Source organism: Prinia subflava, chromosome 1 (assembly GCF_021018805.1).
Source record: "Prinia subflava isolate CZ2003 ecotype Zambia chromosome 1, Cam_Psub_1.2, whole genome shotgun sequence".
Classification (NCBI taxonomy): domain Eukaryota; kingdom Metazoa; phylum Chordata; class Aves; order Passeriformes; family Cisticolidae; genus Prinia; species Prinia subflava.
The window spans coordinates 25581796-25600001 of NC_086247.1; the positions used below are offsets into that span (position 1 = coordinate 25581796).

Genomic DNA, 18206 nt, shown 5'->3' on the forward strand with positions numbered 1-18206 from the left:
ACCTAGCAAATGAAATCTAGGTCTTTCATTGTGGGGCAGAAAGATGAAACTTGGATTCAGAGGTAGATACAAGTTAAATCTTTGTCTTTCATTAGAAGCTTTAAGATTTAAAGGAACTATTGCATGTTTGTTTTGAGATTAGTTTATTTTTTAGCTGGCTGTAAGATATAAGCCTTTCTTAAGTTTAAAAACTGCAGTCTAAAATATTTTACTATCATGTCCTGCTCTAGACAAAAAAGAGAACCAATTTTTGTCACAAGGGAGATAAGAATATCTATCACCAACCCCACCTTCATCAGCCAAGTGATCCCATTCAGTCTTCCCGAGCTTGGAAGCAGAAACCCCTTAATTTTCTCACGTTCTTAATTTTTCAGTAGTACACTAGGTATTCATGATATTGACACTGTAATAAGAGCACTTACATCAGCACTTTATTGTTTATGTTAATGCGTATCCTCAGAAATGTACAGATCACTGTAGGGGAACATCTCATGTTAGTCTTTGTGCACTCACCCAACTCTAGGCAGTGTGAAGAAACATTAATGGATTGTGTCAAATCATTAAAGGTTAAATGGGAATGCTTATTCTTTTATTCCAATTGCCAGGATAATTTAAAACTGTTGAGGAATACTTCTTGCTTACAGAAGTCCTTCTTATAGTAGAAATCATTTTCCTAAGTGCTCATTCCAAGTATTACTGTGGCAAATAAATAAAATCCTTGTTTCAAGCAGAAGGCTCCAAATTTGCTTAGGGACAAAGAATCACTTTGTACTAAGCAAGCTTTCTGCTTTTAGAAGTTATTTCAATTTCATGGTAACAGTATTTTTATCACATTTGATACTAAAATGTAAAGCCACTCTGGTAGGCATTGCCTTTCACAGACGAAGTCTGCTCTTGTAGTTGAGCAAGAGATGACAGACAGGCAGGCCAAGATAAGTTAGTCTCATTTTATGTTTATCTGGAAGCAATTCCAGTTGAGATCAGTTGAAATAGCAGATCAATTTTTTTGTATTTTTAAAGAGTGAAGTATCGTAATATCAGCATCCTTTACCAAGAAATACAAGCGCAGGTTACTTGTACACAACAGAAATGTGACTGCTATCAACTTTTGCTGCCAGTGAGTTTCCTGTTAAGACTACATCTGTAATCCCGGATGTTAAGAGTTTCTAATGTCTCATTTATGGTACCCCATCACCTCCTCCATCCCCACTTTCAATCAATTCATGTTTCTTCTTCTGTCTTATTGCCAAGCATCGTGCAATGCCCAGTGCACCTCCTTTTAAAAACCGTACGAAGTTGTCTCCCACCAGAGGCCCTAAAGCAAAGAGGTTGGCTTCTTTAGTGCACTCGTACGTGTATGGATCAATCTCTATAGGATTCCCCTTGCATGTGATGGGCTGATTAGAGTGATGACCTATGCTATGGCCTTGGTCCTTTAAAAAGAAAAGATTTGGATGAGAACCTATCAGAACTAAGGCTACAGAAAACTTCAAAATTTTCTTCAGTCCGGAGGCACTCTGAAGAACACATTTCATTTCAGGCTTGAAGGAAAGTACATTGTGTTCAGGGAAACTAGTGTAAGCAGAATGTTGATTAGAGTCCACGGTATGAGACTGAGTACACATCATATGATAGACCTTATGGTATTCAGGGTAAAGCTTTTTAGGCAGCTGTTTGAAAATCAGGCTTGTATCGGTAACTCTCCTACGAAACACATGGACCACTGGGATGTTATTGTTATAGGCACACAGAACTGCATCAGCTGCTGTTAGTCCAGCACCCACAATCAACACAGGGTCTGCCTTCCCACGTAACTTTCCCTTGCTGATTGCAGCTCCAAAGTCAGACATGGAATGGAGGACAAAAGGAAAGTCTTCTCCTTCAACTTGCAGTCGGCCGGGAGAATCAAAGGTTCCAGTTGCAAGAGCCACATTCTCAGCAAAGAGGCAGAAGGGCACATGAGAACCATCTGTTGCTCTCTGATAACCTCTGACTTCCCAGTTTCTCTTAATAAGCGATTTCTGTCCATCTTCCATTTCCAAATGCTGTGTTGAAATATCCTCATTTTGGTGACTTCTGCCTTCATCATCCTTTTCTCGGTAAAGCCTGGACACTGATGTTATGTAAACATTGTCTCTGAAATTCTTTTGGAGGCCCATGACTTTAACATAGTGTTTATAATAACAAGCTATTTCCTCTGGCATTACTCGATCACTCTTTATATTTCTGAAAGAAAATTGAATTGTTCCAGTTAATAAATAGACCTTATTGATAATTTGAATATCAGATATGACATACCACATGACCGGTCAAATTTATGAAGACTGAATCTTCTCAGTGTGACACTGAGTTCAGCATCTTTAAAGGCATTTGATTTATTTGTTCTCCTGTTTCCTGATAAACAAGACCAGCTACCTTTTTTAATATACTTTTAAGTCTTCATACAATGTAAATTGCTATGGTGATTAACAAATGAGGTGTAACAAAGCTCTGGAGTATCAGAGTATCAGCTCAATAAGGAAGTGTTTTACAAAGTTTAACATCACAACTACCAATGATACAGTATTGGCTAAACTTGTACCTAGTGAGAATACACTTACTTATGATCTAATTAATTAAATGTCATAGTTTAATGTCAAGTGCTAATTTTGAAACTCTAGGTTCAATATGTTACTGGAACCAAGTATTCATTATGCATTACAAGAGACCTCTCCCTTGGGTATGGTGAAGTTCACTAAGTATCAAATGAAGTAGTTCCATGTCACATGGATGAGGAAAGCAATCATGACACAGTGTTAATGTAACTATGTAAACAGGACTGTGAGATTCAAGTGTTCAATAAAAAACCTTTTTGTACTGCAACCCTACTATTCATTTGTGCTTTTCTCATGATTATTGCAGTCTTATTTATAAGAAAAATAGCTGACAGTGTAATTATTTGGAACAGTTGCATGAATTTTGCTGCTTCTTTAGAAGTAAGTTCTAGCGAGAAGGCAAAACAAACTGTAGTGAACATCAGGATTGCCAATAAATTGCACTTAAAATCATATTTACAAGTAATCAGGCTACTCATTTTCTTAGACTAACAAGATAACAGCACATGTTTTTTTAAATGCTCAGGTTACTACTCTGAAAATCCTCATGAGATATTTATTGGAAGAGAATAATGTGACAGTGTGACACCTCTTCCAAGGAAACTGAGGAAACTATTCTATATAACTAGAATTTTACATTATCATCAATCATTTTAAATAAGCTTGTTTAATTGTAGTATAACAGGTCAGCATTTCTGGTTTTAGCATTGTTGAAAACATATAATACATAGCTTGAGATAATAAGCAGCTTATGGGATTTCAGTTAATAAGGAGGCAAGATTGCTGTGCTTATCTAAGAAAAGGATTAAAGAACAAAGCTACGGTTTCCTCACTTCAAGGGTTGTCCTGAAATGACTAATAGTCTGCCCTTAAAGACATATGCTCCAGTAACTCTATTTCTTCTTTTCCCATACATGGTACAAAGCCAGCTTTCTTTAATTTTGCTAAAACAAAGTAAAAAAACCCTAAAATTTTAGAAAAAGCTCATGTAGAGTGTTCCTGGGTTCATCTGCTGACACAGACCTTTATGAACTGAAAGTAAAACCAGTGAGCTTGCACAAGAGTAACTTTTCTTGTCAAGTATTTTCAAGAAACATATTGCTACAAATTAACACTGAAATACTGAATTATTCTCTTAAAATGAAAATTCATAGATTTCAGATGCTGCAGCTTTGCCTGTAAAGGCAAATGCTGAAGTATATAACTTCCTGAATGGCAAGAAAGCTGGTGCGAGCAGCAACTTCAGCTGAATTGGTGTTGAAAGAGGAACTTGCAATACTTCCTCCAGTGGATTTGAAATTCTTTCCCCTGTCTTCCCTCGCCTCTGATCAGAACTGCTTTCAGTAAGTGCCTCTTTCTGAAATACTGCTGGAACACATCGCTGCCTCTATGTTTGCTTTTGGTGCACTCACAAGCAATTATTCTGCCTGACCATGGTCCAGGTTTTTTCCATCAGCGTACACAGAGCAGAAGAATTTCCAGTGCTGTCAGGCAATTTAATAAACTAAACAAGAAGCCCTCCTGTGAACAGCGAAATTTGAGTATTTTCCAGTTATCTGGATTTTTATAGCCATGAGGATTCCCAAACAGATTCTGCAGTATCTTTACCTGCGTTTGCTAGCTGCCCACTCCTTAAAGCTGAGGCCAGGCAATTCCATCCAGTCTCCAAAACTGATGGTTAGCATAGAGCCCTCCATGGACTATGGAGAAAACATGAAGATGTATGATCAGACACATTTCAAATTCATGTAAAAACCTGTGAAGTTCTTCTCATTGTACTCATTTAGAGCAACAAAATACCAGAACACAACATAAACACAGGACATTACACAAAGAACTATTTCTGTGTTACATTTAGATAATAAGCAGCCACATGAGCTAATAAAGAAGAAGGTGAAGAGAGAGCATGTGAAAGGGAAACTAAAAAGCAAGTTATTTAAAATACAAAAGAGGAAAAAAAACATGTGAAAGCAGCATTATATAAAGACATCAAGATTTAAGATTTAGGATTTTTTAAGCAATGCAGACAAGAAAAAAAGTTATAGAAAATACTCTTCATTATAATTCATTAAATGTAAACTAACAAAAAACCTAGTAATATGAGACAGCCCTCATGGTCACAAAAACCCACATAAAGGGCAACTTCTTCCTTCCTTTCTCATATCCCCCACTTACTTGGGCTTTGGTAATGAGCAGTTGAAACTGCAACTGGCACTACCATCTAAAACAGCCCTAGAGTAAGGCAGTAAGAAAAATCCCAAAACACAGAGTTATCAAGTTACCTTAGGAGCGAGATGAAATTTTACTCACATGCCAAGCCCCGCCAGGTGGTCCTTTCCCAAGCACTATGTGGGGAATATAATGATGTTGTTCTAACTTCCAGTGCAGAACAGGTGGGTAGTCATAGCCAAAGTCAGCATCAGGGTGAAGCAACGTGTCAAAAAGCACTGCAACTGGGTTTGAGGAGCGTCCTTCCAGCCCTTCTGACAGGTACTCCAGGTCCTGAAGGATGACAGATTTTGAAAAGTGTTTGTGCAACTTTTAATGTTCATCATGCTATTCTGATGTACAGAAGTTGAATTACAACAGAAAACACAATTAATTCAAGTTGTGTTTTAGATAAAGGTATTTAATGTAGAGATTCAATCAAAACACTTCTCAGAAATAACTGCTATGATGTAACTCTGAATAACACATCTCACTCATTTAAAAATTACACGTTAATAACTAATTCTGGTGCAAGGCAGTATTTGATATTCATTGTAGAACAAGAAATATGTGGAAATATAGTCAGAGATCAGAGCAACTTAGTAACATTTATATTTATAGACAGCAGACTGCTTTTAACAAAGGGCTGCTAATATTTCTAGGAGCTCTATTTTGATAAAGCAAAATTGGAATCTAAAAACATTAAGTTTTAAACATCAGGTACCAAAGGCTCTTTTGACAGGTCTTAGCTAGTTCCAAACTAACTGTATTATATCTTAAAATAATGGAGATAATATAAGCATTATTTTTAAAAAGTAAAACTAGGATTACTTTACACAGCAGTTGAGAAAAATTTATAGAACTTTGTAAAATGTTCACATTTCAGCATCCACTAACCAGTCTTGTTCTAAAAATTTCAATAATTACAAAAATTATGCAATAGCTAATATTTGCAGAAAAAATAGAGACTTGAAGGAAGAACTGGACATGAGACCAATTTTTGCTGACAAAGTCAGTAGCAAGCTTAGCTTCCTAATTAGGCAAAATATCAGGGGGGTTGGGAGAAGATGAAAAACATGAAACATCTGTAGCATGTAAATAGCACAGCACTGAAACAAAAACACCCTCCAAAATCCAAAGTCAAACAAACCCCTACTTATCCCCTACAAACATAAAGCCATGTTTGTATTTCAAAAAAATTAGTCACAAAGGCAATACAGTGATAGCGTTATCAGTAACCCATCAGGAGTACAGTGAGGTGAGTGGAAAACAATGTTAACATGGCAAACCAACACACAAATGGAAAGAAAAATGCTGGAGAAGATTTAACTAATCAGACAGAAAAATTGGATGTATATATGGGTAACAACTACAGCATGAGCAATTGTCCATACAACACAAACACTGAAGGATGCATACTGTTCCAAAAAGAAAAATGGATTGTGTTTATAGAGGATATATATCCCTAATATAACTAAAAATGAAATCTTAGTAAGAATTGTAGTATTTAATAATATTTTAACTTGAACTACATGAACTACATTCTTCAACTATTATGTTAAAAGCATGGGTTCCTTGGTGATAGTGCCCAAACATCCCAGGACACGACAACTGGAATTCCTTCATCAGCCAGTGACCAAGTTATGCTTTAGACACTCCTGGCAAGTAATAAGAATACAACAAGGAGCACTATAAAACCAAAAAACACCACAAACTAAAAGCCTTCAAGAACCACAAACAACAGTACATAGCCCAGGTTTGGATCTAATGGTCGTGAGTTGATTCTACTTAAATTAACAGAACAAAATAACTTATTAATGCACTCATAGTTGCAGTAGGAAAGAGCTAGACAAGATGGCAACCAAAGCTTACTTGATCAACAATGGAAAGATGTCGAGCTTCCTCTAATTTTGTATGTAGGATGGGGTTTGGGTGTATAGCTTCAGGAGACAAATATGGCCTGTATCCAGAGAGCAGGTAAGAAAGGCAAATTCCTGAAGGTCCATTTCCTATTAAAGAAAAAAATTATTGCTTTAGTAATCTACAGTTTGTTAATCACTAAATATACAGCAACAAAATAATACTGAAGTAGTATAACGCCAGACTGTCTTGATCCAAAGCAGCTTATAAACTTTGCAGTAAAATGGAGCTTTTTACAGGACCATCCTCCAAATAAACAGAGCAATTTTTTTTTCAGTTAAAGAGAAACAAACGTGTGAGTTTTACACCAGGAAGCAAAATGCGTATAAAGAAGTTCCCAAATTTAGTATGTCAAATTCACAATTCTTGTGTGAAAATAGCCTGGCAGATTATTGTCTGCCTGTCAGTCACAGTGATAGCTGAACAATTTTGCATTCCCATTGGCACTGTACAACACAGAGCTGAAAGGCAATCTAGATGCTCTTCAGGTCTGTCCATAAAATAAAAGGAAGAAAGAGACAAGCAGACAGCTTAAGACTGAAAGTCAGATGAGAAGTTATAGACACAGCAAAACGGCAACATAAAAGATAAGTGAACACAGACCTCCCGCAGGTAAGTGATAAAGTAAAAGAAACTCATCTAAGACCTCATTCATTGTTCAGGAAGAGTATCAAGTCAAACACTTATATCAGTTTTGTAGCACTTTCAATCTGTATATGTATATTTCAGCAATTTTAATGGACACTTATTTTTAAAATGTTATTAAAGGTATGAGATAGATGGGACCAAAACATTACCATAAGGTAAACATTTCTATTTATTTTATTAAACAAAGTAAGGGACCATATTTATCACATGCAAATACAGAAGTAACATTCATGTTGCAAAGTCAGACATCAAAAGTTACGGAAAACTAAACCAGAAAAGTATGCCCTATGATACAAAATTTAAATATGTGGCTATGTATTGTTATTTCTACAGCTCCTCTTACTCATTAACTGAATGAAAAGCACAGTGTTCTCCTAATGAGCCACTTGTCAGTACTTTGTCTTTGTTTGCACACATGGTATTTAGCACACTCTATGCAAATTCTGGGTTTAAGTTACTAATTTATTCATACTTTAATATAGCAGGCATTGTTGGATGTTTGCTCTTACTTTGAACCGTTTCATCTCTTGATGTCACAGGTTCACAGGTCATTCACTTTTCCCCATCCCCTTTGCACATAATATTTTCATCACGTGCTAACAGTCCCACTTCTCCAATGCCTGTCTCTTCTCCCTTTTCTGATTCCTCACTCCTGAATCCCCCATTACTTTGCTGAGGCCCTCTTCATTCCCAGTCACTTCATACATTGGATCTTTCTCCTCTTTCACCAGCTATACTCACCAGTGGCAGAATATCCCATACTTTATTACAATGCTGTGCACATGGACTGGTCACAGCCATAGGCTACAAGAAAATCACCTAACGAATCTAAAGACAGTGAAAAAGTTCTTCCTTACTGTCACACAGTTCTGCCCTCTCACAGACAGATAAACATACGATAGCTGGATATGCTTCAGTCCAGGAATTTAAAGCTTAAAGAAGATGCAAGTCCCTCCTGTCACCCATTTGCCATGAGACAGATGCGTGAGAGAACTGTAGCAATACAGAGAAACTATCCATAACAAAATCAAATGAAATGATGAAAACACTTTAATCACACCACTAGTTCACAACCATTTCCAGGGCTGAGTAAATTCTTAACTGTTTTTAGAATAACAACTTGAATGCAGTAAAGAATTTTTTATCTTTTTACAATTGCACAGCTAGTTTTATTTTCCTGCTGGGGTATAAACAAAGCTCATCCATAATGGAAAGAGAAATATGTGTGCCACAGCCAAGGATGACTTACTAAAGATCATTCCTACTGGATAAGGCTAAAAGAATTAAATAGGTAACAAATGCTGCCTAAAGACTGGCAAGGGCCAAGGAGATTACTGAGGATGGGATGGATGGGTTATGTCTAGGGCTTAAAGGGATCACCTCACAAGAATACTACTGTTACACAAACTTTAGTTGTACAATCAATATAATCAAAAACCCCATGGCAGTGCTCATTTAAGAAGCAGTTAAAAGTTTGTTTGAGTATCAGCAAAATCTTCTCTTGATCAACAGCAAACTACAGTACAATCACCTTTACATTATGTGTCTAAATTTAAATTTAAATAAGCCTCAAGTAACCTTGTTATTTGGATGAGAAATAACAACATTCTACATAGTAATGATCAAAACTAGTGCAGAAGATGAAAATGTTTAGCACAGAACTTGCTCTAAACTTGAGAGTTTCAGCATGAAATTGTTCAACCCTGATGGAATGTATCTGTTTCTTCCCAACTGCACAGAAGTTATTAAACCAGTAGTGAGCATGTTTATATATGGGGGGCAGGGGAGATGACAACTACTTTCATACTCCTCTACTACATTATCCAATCATTTTAGATCCCTTTGAAGGCTCCTCGGTGATAATAGGCTCTCAGTGGAGAAGATCAGCTTGCAAGGTGTCTCAAATATTTCTGTGAAGAAGCATTTGGATGATGGAGAAGTGGCCAAGGCAGCTGTGTTTGGTGTCAGCACCTAGAAAGGTGTTCTAGACAAAATAAGTATTGAGCACGGGTATTTGCATAACGCATATTTGCAAAACTAAACAGTGGAAATTGAGTCATAAACCACATGACAAACCTATACTAAGGCTGACAAAATGCCAGGACACCGTTCTCTTCAACTGTGGTGCAGAACTCATCAAGTGATTCACGTCTGTCACATACACCTAAGCCTGCTACATGAGCACTATTTGAAACTACCATAAAGAGAGCTTTGAGAACAGGCACTGTACAAACACCAGTCTTTTGAGGTGTGCAGACTTACTGTGAACACAATTATGTTGCAATATCAATCTCCAAAATCTCTGCTTGTTTGCAGGTAGGTACTTGCTTTAGTCTCAACAGCTTTGCACTAGATTATTGAAAACCTTCTTTACTTCAAATCTTTTCCTTATCCCCTCATGAAGTCATGGCAATAATGAGCTAGTGACCAGCTGTTGTTGAAAAACCTTGGCCCAATACACTTTATGCTGGCACTCTCAATTAAGTTGTGTACTTATGGAGCCTCCTTCTTCTATTATCCTGTCATTTTACAAGTACAAACCCTTAAGTGTTCAATCAAGACTACAATTTATTATTTTAAACTAGCTGAATTGAGTTGGATTCATTTTGGAAAAGATGGGAGAATATTTAGCCATTAGCCATGGATGCAAAGAGAAAAAGGCAATTAATGAGAGGTTAGCACCTAACCAACATAGAGCACACACTTTTCATTATGCTTTTCACTCTGCCAAATGACCCTGCGGATTTCTACTGGTGTACCATCGACAACCTCCATGCATACAGAAATAGACCTATCACATTAATCAAACCCTATGTTATCAGCACTAGGATCAATACAGTTCTTCTGTTAATACTCCCATATCGGCTGCCAAATAATGCAGGTCATTTTTTCAAAGAATAATTTGAATTCAAATATACTCCAACAAGTCCTGTAATGTAATATAATGCTACTGTTGTTAATTATAACAACTGCATCACTCAAATAAACATCTTCACTGTAAGAGTCCTAAGCACTAGTTATTTAAAGATAAATTATTTCATGCAGCAGGTCTATAAAGGCAATGGCAATGACAGTGGATCTTTAAAAAAGTGAAAAAACTCACCTATTATTACTACAGGCAGAGTGAGAAGGGAGTCCCCAGGCAGAACAGTTTCTTCAATTAAAGGCATTCTTTTAATCTTCCTCCCAAGGCTGTCACCAAAGTACTGAACAAAGGAATTCAAAAGCTGTCCTTCGGTTTCAGTGTCGCTGTAAGTTCTAATTAAGAAGGACAGATGGGAGAAAACTAAAATGAAACAGTGAACTGTTGTCAGAACAGTCTCTTCGAAAATAGTTGGTTTTGATGTTTTATTTTAAAAGCCACGAAACTGGCAAAATCGAGACCAAAACAGATATGTTTTATCCAGGCTACACAATTCTACTCTTCAGCACAGCTTTTCTAACAGAAGATTTTTTTAAAAGTCCACGTTCTCCTAGCAAGTCTACAGAAGGATAACAAAAAGGCACAGATGTCTCTGAAGAAGTGCAGATTTCTAATCTCAGTTTATACAAAGCTAAAGTATAACCACAAGCATTATTTTGATCCCACACACAGTAGAACTCATTCCTCATTATCCTTATCAAGTGAGGAGATACACACTGCCTAGCCAATTAACAACATTAAGGCCAGACAAAGCCTGCAGGAGCAGCTAAGGTACAACAGCAGCGTTCGTATCCCTTCCTGCTGGCTAAGCAGCACACAGGACTTCACCTCAACAAATTTCCATTCAGAGAGAAGTGAAGCTGGTTAAAGCTGGCAGCGGTGTGAGGATGGATCCTTGTGATCTCTTTCAGCCCTACACATAACCCATCCTACCACTGTTAAAAGTTCTTACAGAAGGAATTGCCATGTAGTCAGGTCAGCTCTTGCACAGCAGACTGCTTTCACCACTAGCTGTTTTCCTAGATTTCTCAGTTCTTTCTCTGAAGAATACACTTAAGTTTCTCTTTTAACTCCTTGCTGTCTAGATGTGCTTCTAGAATACAAAGACTTGTCTTACAATGTTTTCTGTTTAATTATTTAGGAGTCCTTTCTGAAACTTTTCCAGGTCATTGAAGAAGAACACAAACTATCAATCCAGCTAGAAAAACAGAGTCAAAAATAGTTTATTACTGCAGTTATTTTGTCAAGTCTTTTGTAAAGTAAGGACAACCAATTTTTAATTAAAAATACCCCTATCAATAGGTGGATATTTTCTTAGAAAAATTTCTAAAAAATTTAAAATCTTTATAAACATGGTTAATTATCAATAATAAATAAAAGTACCCATCTATTTCCCAAGACTTTGCATATCTTAAAGCTATTCTAGCGTTTCAGCAATTATTTTCTACACAGGATTTTTAAAACTGTAAGATGCTGATCTGATTCCCAGGGCCTTTAAGAAGCCACGTCCACTACCTACTGCCTCAACTCCCACAGCACCCAAGATTCTGCTTCAAAAGCCTTTCCTCAATAGGGAAGTCTGAAGTAAACTGGAGACAGAGCTGTGCAGTAACAACAGCAATAACACACTCTGTCACATACCTCTCTAATGGCATTGTGAAAAAGGGTGCAGATATATTCTGAATTTACATTTATTTTGGAAAGTACCTGATATCACTATTTTCTGCAGTACAACAGGGAAAAAAAGGCAAATTACTTGCTTACTGTTTGATTACAGCAGCACATTAGCTCTTGCAGACACCTAACATCCAAATAGCATGAGTTAGAGGAAGACAAGGAGTCAGAGAGGGGATATCTAATTGTCATACTGATTTTTTCATCTCTTCTTTTAGAAAGGAGCAGGTAGACTATTTTATTTTCCAGCATTTGCTCAAAGTTGACTAAGGCAATACTACCTCATGTTTTGCAAAAGCAGCCTTAAGGGGAGCACGCATGCTTTAATGTGGTTTTTTTATACTAGCTGTGCTTGATGGAACATAAAACCAAAAGAAACATTTCAAAACTTCTTTTAAGAGATATATGCACAATGCTGTAGGCTACAAAAGAATCTTTGTACAATCTTTCAACAATAAAATATTGTTTCTGTGTAGCTTAGTGTATTACAAACTACCAAACTGGTGATTTTGCACAGGAACATCTGCACACAATGTGCAGTTTCTCATTCTTTGCACAGGAACACCTGCACACAAAATGCAGTTGCATACGAAGGACTGCTGTCAGCAGCATGTTCTTTCTTTGCAAAAACATCATACCACAGCCCAGCAAGATCTGAAGTTAGGGGCCAGCACCTTCCTAACCTCTGAACAACACTGAAAGCCCTTAAGTACCAGCAGTTTTTATCTTGATAAAACGCACAGTAGACAGCTTTGCAGTGGGGGGGACTTGGTGCAGTTACCTATGGCTCTAGTCCTGCAGACATGCAAGTGGGCACAAGATGCGTCAGTTCCAACGCTAGTGCCTAATTTATCTTATACTCATCACTCAACCTGGGGAATTACATTCTGTCAATCACACAGATTCTTAACATGTACAAACATATGCATCCATGGTTTTGCTTTTTATTTTTTTTTAACCCATTAAGAGAAAAAACGTGACATACACATAACAGTTTTTCCCCTATTTGAAAAGGCTAATAATAATAATTTGATAACAACACGTATTTTGCTGCAGGTTATTAAAATAAATGCTACTTTTCCGTTTAGAAAGATGCTAGAATAACTGCGTGCTTTCAAGGAGAAAAAAAAAATAAAAAAGGAAAGGAACCGAAAGAAACGGACTGTGGTGGGCGGTTAACAGAAAACTCGTTATATAAAAGGAATCTGAATTTGGTCTCAAGCTGACACTTGGAGAAGGGAATTTAGCGCTGCCAGACTGTTGGATTTCGTTCAGGTAAGCGGGCGGAGCGCTGCCCCTCGGGCCGGCATCCCGGGCGCTGCAGCGATGCGAACCCCGGAGCGACACCGAGCATCAGCGGGCTGCCCCCGGCCCGGCTGCGCCTCGCCGCTGCCCAAGGTCACTGCGCTCCCGCCCGGGCCCCGCCGCCGCCGCCATCCCTTTCCCGGCGGGGCCGTGCGGGACCGGGCAGCGCCGCGCTCGCCGCCGCAGCCCCGCGGAGGCCGCAGCCCCGCCGCTGTCCCCGTCCTGCCCGCACCGCCCCCGCCCGCCGCCCCGCGGCCCGGCTCCCGCGCCGCCCCACCGCCCCCTCACCTGAAGTGACCGGCCAGGGAGCAGCGGCAGCACCACACGGGCATGGGGAGCGCCGGCGGGGCCCAGCGATGAGGCTGCGGGGGGACACCGCACGCCGGCTGCCGCTCCTCCTCCTGCCGCCGCTACAGTGGGGGCCGCGCCGCACGGTCCCTCCTCCTCGCTCACATGCGGCACCGGGTCACACGCGGGAGGAGGAGCCCCCGCCAGCACCGGCAAGGAGGAGGGACGAGCGGGGTGAGCACAGAGGAGGAGCTGAGGGGAGGAGGGCAGCGGAGCGGAGCGGAGAGCGTGTGTCCGTGCTTCCGCGGCCCCGCTCCCGCAGGAGCATGCGGGCGGCGCCGCCTCCCGGGGCGGGCCGGCGGCCGGGCCTGGCGCGGGCCGGGCGGGCCAAGGCGGCGCGCGGCCCCGTGGGGGGCGGCCGTGCCTGAGGGGCCTCGCGGGCGGCGCCCGGCCCGCAGCGCCCTGCCGGGCCCCAGCGGCTTCCCCGTGAGACGCACGAGGGAAAATCGACAGAAATCAAACAATTAAAGTGTTTCCGACGCACCTTTTAACTAACAGCCACCTATTGGGGAACAGCGTTTCGTATGTGATCAGTTAGTTGCTTTGAATTGTGTCTTATCATAATATATTTGCAGGAGTGCTTATGCGGGGAGAAAGCATTCCTTCCCTAGTCACACCTGCCTCAGGGACTTTGGTTGGCAGGACATCAGCAGGTCATGCAGTCCAACCCCTACCCTGAGCCAGCTGCCCAAAACCGAGGCCAGGTGAGCTTTGACTATCTCCAAGGTTGGAGAATTCGTGACCTCCGTGAGCAACCTGCTCAGGTGAGGTGTTTGACCACTCTGACAAAACATGTTTCTTTATGTTCGGGTGGATTTTCTCGTCTTTCAATTTATGCCCACTGACTCCCATCCTTTCCCAGGGAACCACTGAGTTCCCTCCCATCTTGCGATGAAATCTTCTTCATCCCCTCCCACTGGGTATTTATGGAATAAGGATCCCTCCAACCCTTCTCTTCCACAAGCTGAGCAGTTCCAGCTTTCTGAGGCTCTGCTCATAGTAGTCAGTCTGCTGAGACACCCGTGTCTTACACTGCTTTTCTCTCTCAAACTCTATCATGCAGTAAGAGTGAATGCCAATAAATCTAGAACTATTTATTAAACGATTACAGCCTTCTGCACAGAGTTAAACTTGACAATTAAAAATGTCTTCATTGTGAATCTCTTATAAATCCACAACACCAAGATCTTACAAAGCTGTGGGGTTGCTGTGTCTGAAGCAGCTGTTGGTAGCTGGCAGTCCAGTGCACCTCAGGGTTGTTCATTCTACAGACTGCCATGTCTATAGTCAGAAAATAATTACTGTTCAATAGATCTGGTCTGCTTCCAGTACAAAGGATGACTTTATTAGATATGTGCTGTGTGAAAGCTTAAGGCAAAAGAACACAGGAGCTGAGTTTTACCACTGAGGAAATACAGAACATTGATATAAAATCTGTATTTTAGGGCTGAAGCGTATTCAGATAAACACGTTGTTCTTCAAGTGCAGCACCAGGTCTAATATGTCTTTAGACCAAAATTAACAACATAAAGCTGCATTTAGCTTGCTCTGTCCTTAAAAATACTGCCTTTAGTCCAGGAAACCATGTGAATGATTTTTTTGTTGACCAGAGAACTCATATTATTTGAATATTCATACTATTTGAATATTCATACTGTTTTATTAAAGGTGTGTTCTGCTTTTCAATGAGTTGCAGAAAACTCTGGCAGAAATTGAAAAAAAATTAATTTTTTTTTCACCTAATAGTTTGCTCATAGTCAGGACAACCTCCTCCCAGATACAAAACCCCATGTCTTCAGGACCTCACATTTCAAGGAAACTAGCTACAACCAAGCAAAAGTTTTTGGGGTTTCTCAAGTTACTTGGTGGCAGCATCAGATGACATTGACTTCCAAATCAATGTATTAAGGATGTATTTGGCCTTAAGTACTGCCCTTATTTACTCCCATAAACAAATCTGGCTAGAATATAACACAGAACCTCAGCTATACTGGTACTATAGTTTGTGTTCTTATCTTTATGTATAAACACTTGAGAAGGAAAGCAAAAACACCTGTGTCCATGTCTAAGATCAGGACATGTCTTTCCCCAGCATGTTTTCACATTTAAAATTAAAAGATTACACTGAATTTTATGTTTGTGATAATAAGAGGTAGTTTGGAAAAATACTAATGGGCCTTTCCTGGAAATGATGTTCTGCATAGATGTCCTGATTTTCAATGAATTGTTTCTCCCAGAAGTAAATTTTCTGTTCTCTTTAAATTCTACATGTTAACCTGGATTTTTCAAATGTTTTAGTCTTGTGGTTGGGATTTATTTAAATTCCATGTCTCAGAATAAAATGCATTTTCTTTAGATGTACCATTGTATTAGTTTTTTTTCACTAAGGTTGGAACAAATGGGAAGAGACTAAAATACATCAAGCCACAGCAAGCATTTCCTCACATTTTAAAGGGATCTGTTTTTCCTGTTGAGTTCATTTTTGTAATGAGATTCGGGCAGTTATTGGCTGTTAGCTCTATTCCAAATCTTTACATTTTAAATCATGTTAACCAATTAGCTAGTTTACATCTCCTTTCTTTTGCTAACACTCAGTATACTAATTTAGGTCACAAAGTTGCACATTTGTTCAAGAATAATCTTTTTTCCAAATCAATTTAATTTGAAAATATTTTTTCCCCAAGTATTCAGGAAGTCCATTATCTCAACCAATGAAGTTGGAAAATGCACTAAACAGCTTTTTGTTAGGCGCAAGGGTATTTTAAACAAAATTTGTAGGTTCTCCTGATCAACTGACTGGTAAATAAGTATGTTTAGTACTTGATGCTGCAGAATTCTTAAAAATCCTGCCTGAGATGGGAGCATCAGAAGAGGAGACTGTTGCCTCAAATCATGATAGACAGCATGGAATAAAAGGATTTCATCCTCTCCTGTGGAAGTGACATGGTCAGTGAATAGCTGAGGAATGACTCCAACGGTGTGCTGAGCACAGCCTGCGTGTTGTAACACAGCATGGGAAACAAGGAAAGTGACTACAACATGCTGGTAGCATTCCCAAGCCCCCACCCACTGCAACATGACATTAAAGTACAAACTAAGAAAATAGACCTTCACAGCTTCAAATGTCACTACAGGATTATTATCAACTCTGAATGAATAATGCAGTGTCTCAGTTCTGGAGCTTATCCAGGACAGATGTCTCATCAAGAGCAAACTTGCTCCCCGTGACATCAAATGACTCCAAAAGGTGTGTGAACTGCAAGGCACAGCGAGTGACAGTGTAGTGAAATGTTTTCTGAGGTGAGCAAATAGAAAGTTTGCCATGAGCCTGTGGCACTCAGCCCGAAGCACGAGGTGCTGAAAGAAGGCCAGGAGAGATTAGGAAGGTTTGAGTTTATTTGCTCTCAATTCTGTTAAGCAAGATGGCAACTAGGCAGCCTAGCTGCAAAACAACTTTCTGCCTGGCCAAGTTAAAAAAAAAAAAAAAAAAAAAAAAAAAAAAAAGGTAAAAATGGGGCAATCTCATTCAACATGAAGAAGTAGAAGTTCCATTGCAGTTGTAACAGATCCTGCCAGAAAGTCAAGATGCTTGTCAAGAGGGACCAAGAAAAGATACTCATAAAACAATCTTAAAGGAACACATCTGTAAGGCTCCTGGGATATTTTCACCATCTGAATAAAATTATTTTCAGTGGTCCTTTTCAGATGTTACTAAGTGTTAATGAAATAATACTTGCTTGGGAATAAAGAATCAACAATGTCTGTGTCAAAGAATTATCTTACTAGTATAGAAGTTTTGACAGGATGGTTTTATGTGCCTTTTGCACCTCAGGGTGCATTTTGCCTGAACATCCCAGAAGGTGTCTATGTAGTATTCTGTGATTAAAGAAGAGACAAAGGTTTAAATTGGTCTTGAAGCTAAAATACCACATAACCACTTGCTCACTGCCCCGTGGAATGGGGCAAAGAATCAGCAAAAAGGTGAAACTCACAGGTTGAGATAAGTACACTTTCATAGGACAGAAAAGGAAAGGAAAATAACAACCATAAAAAATATACAAAAGTTCACCGCCTGCTCTCCAGTGCCAAGCCAGTTCCCAAGCAGTGGTCTAATGTTTTATTTTGTAAATAATCCCATCTAAGATCACTGATGATATTGATGCTAGCAACTAATAATTCTACTTTATATCATGTGTAACTATCAAGAAATGCATTCATTTCTAGGGAAGCAATTTGCAATCTTTAATTAGGAAAGGCTTCCTATTACCTCAGAGTTTTTGTATTTATAAAAAGTACTTTTTTAGAAGAATAAAGTTTTCCCCTCCCAATCTTTGCCAGATATTTCTTTGTGCTTGTTATTTTGCCAAAGTACAGCTCCTAGATGTAAATTATTATGTAGGCTACATCTATCTCTATCTCCCAAAAACCTGCAAAATGTGAGTCAATCATATTTCTGATTATACAAAAACCTCATCAAAAGTAACTCCTTAACTGTAAATTAATTTCAAATCCATATTTTGTAACTCTAATCTATAATTTCTTAAAGAAATGAGCCTATCTCTATTGTGTTCCTTGCTTTCTTTTAA

At 39.1% G+C, this 18206-nt stretch overlaps 1 protein-coding gene across 1 annotated transcript; it reads right to left on the bottom strand.

The window, feature by feature from the left end:
* Positions 1-409: 409 nt before the first annotated feature.
* On the bottom strand, positions 410-13755 carry OSGIN2 (oxidative stress induced growth inhibitor family member 2). The gene is made up of 6 exons (XM_063391516.1): positions 13561-13755; positions 10474-10628; positions 6675-6811; positions 4905-5096; positions 4203-4294; positions 410-2226 (listed from the first exon to the last, which is right to left on the bottom strand). The coding sequence occupies exons 1-6, from the start codon at positions 13602-13604 to the stop codon at positions 1179-1181; spliced, it is 1668 nt and encodes a 555-aa protein (XP_063247586.1). The 5' UTR covers positions 13605-13755; the 3' UTR covers positions 410-1178.
* Positions 13756-18206: the final 4451 nt, after the last annotated feature.

Excerpts from the sequence above, each read along its gene's own strand:
- OSGIN2 (XM_063391516.1), bottom strand. The coding sequence starts at position 13,604 with ATGCCCGTGTGGTGCTGCCGCTGCTCCCTGGCCGGTCACTTCAG. Across the intron at positions 10,629-13,560 it reads TCCCTGGCCGGTCACTTCAG|AACTTACAGCGACACTGAAA; the intron begins GTGAGGGGGCGG and ends CTTCTTAATTAG. Across the intron at positions 2,227-4,202 it reads TGGGCAGCTAGCAAACGCAG|AAATATAAAGAGTGATCGAG; the intron begins GTAAAGATACTG and ends ATTTTCTTTCAG.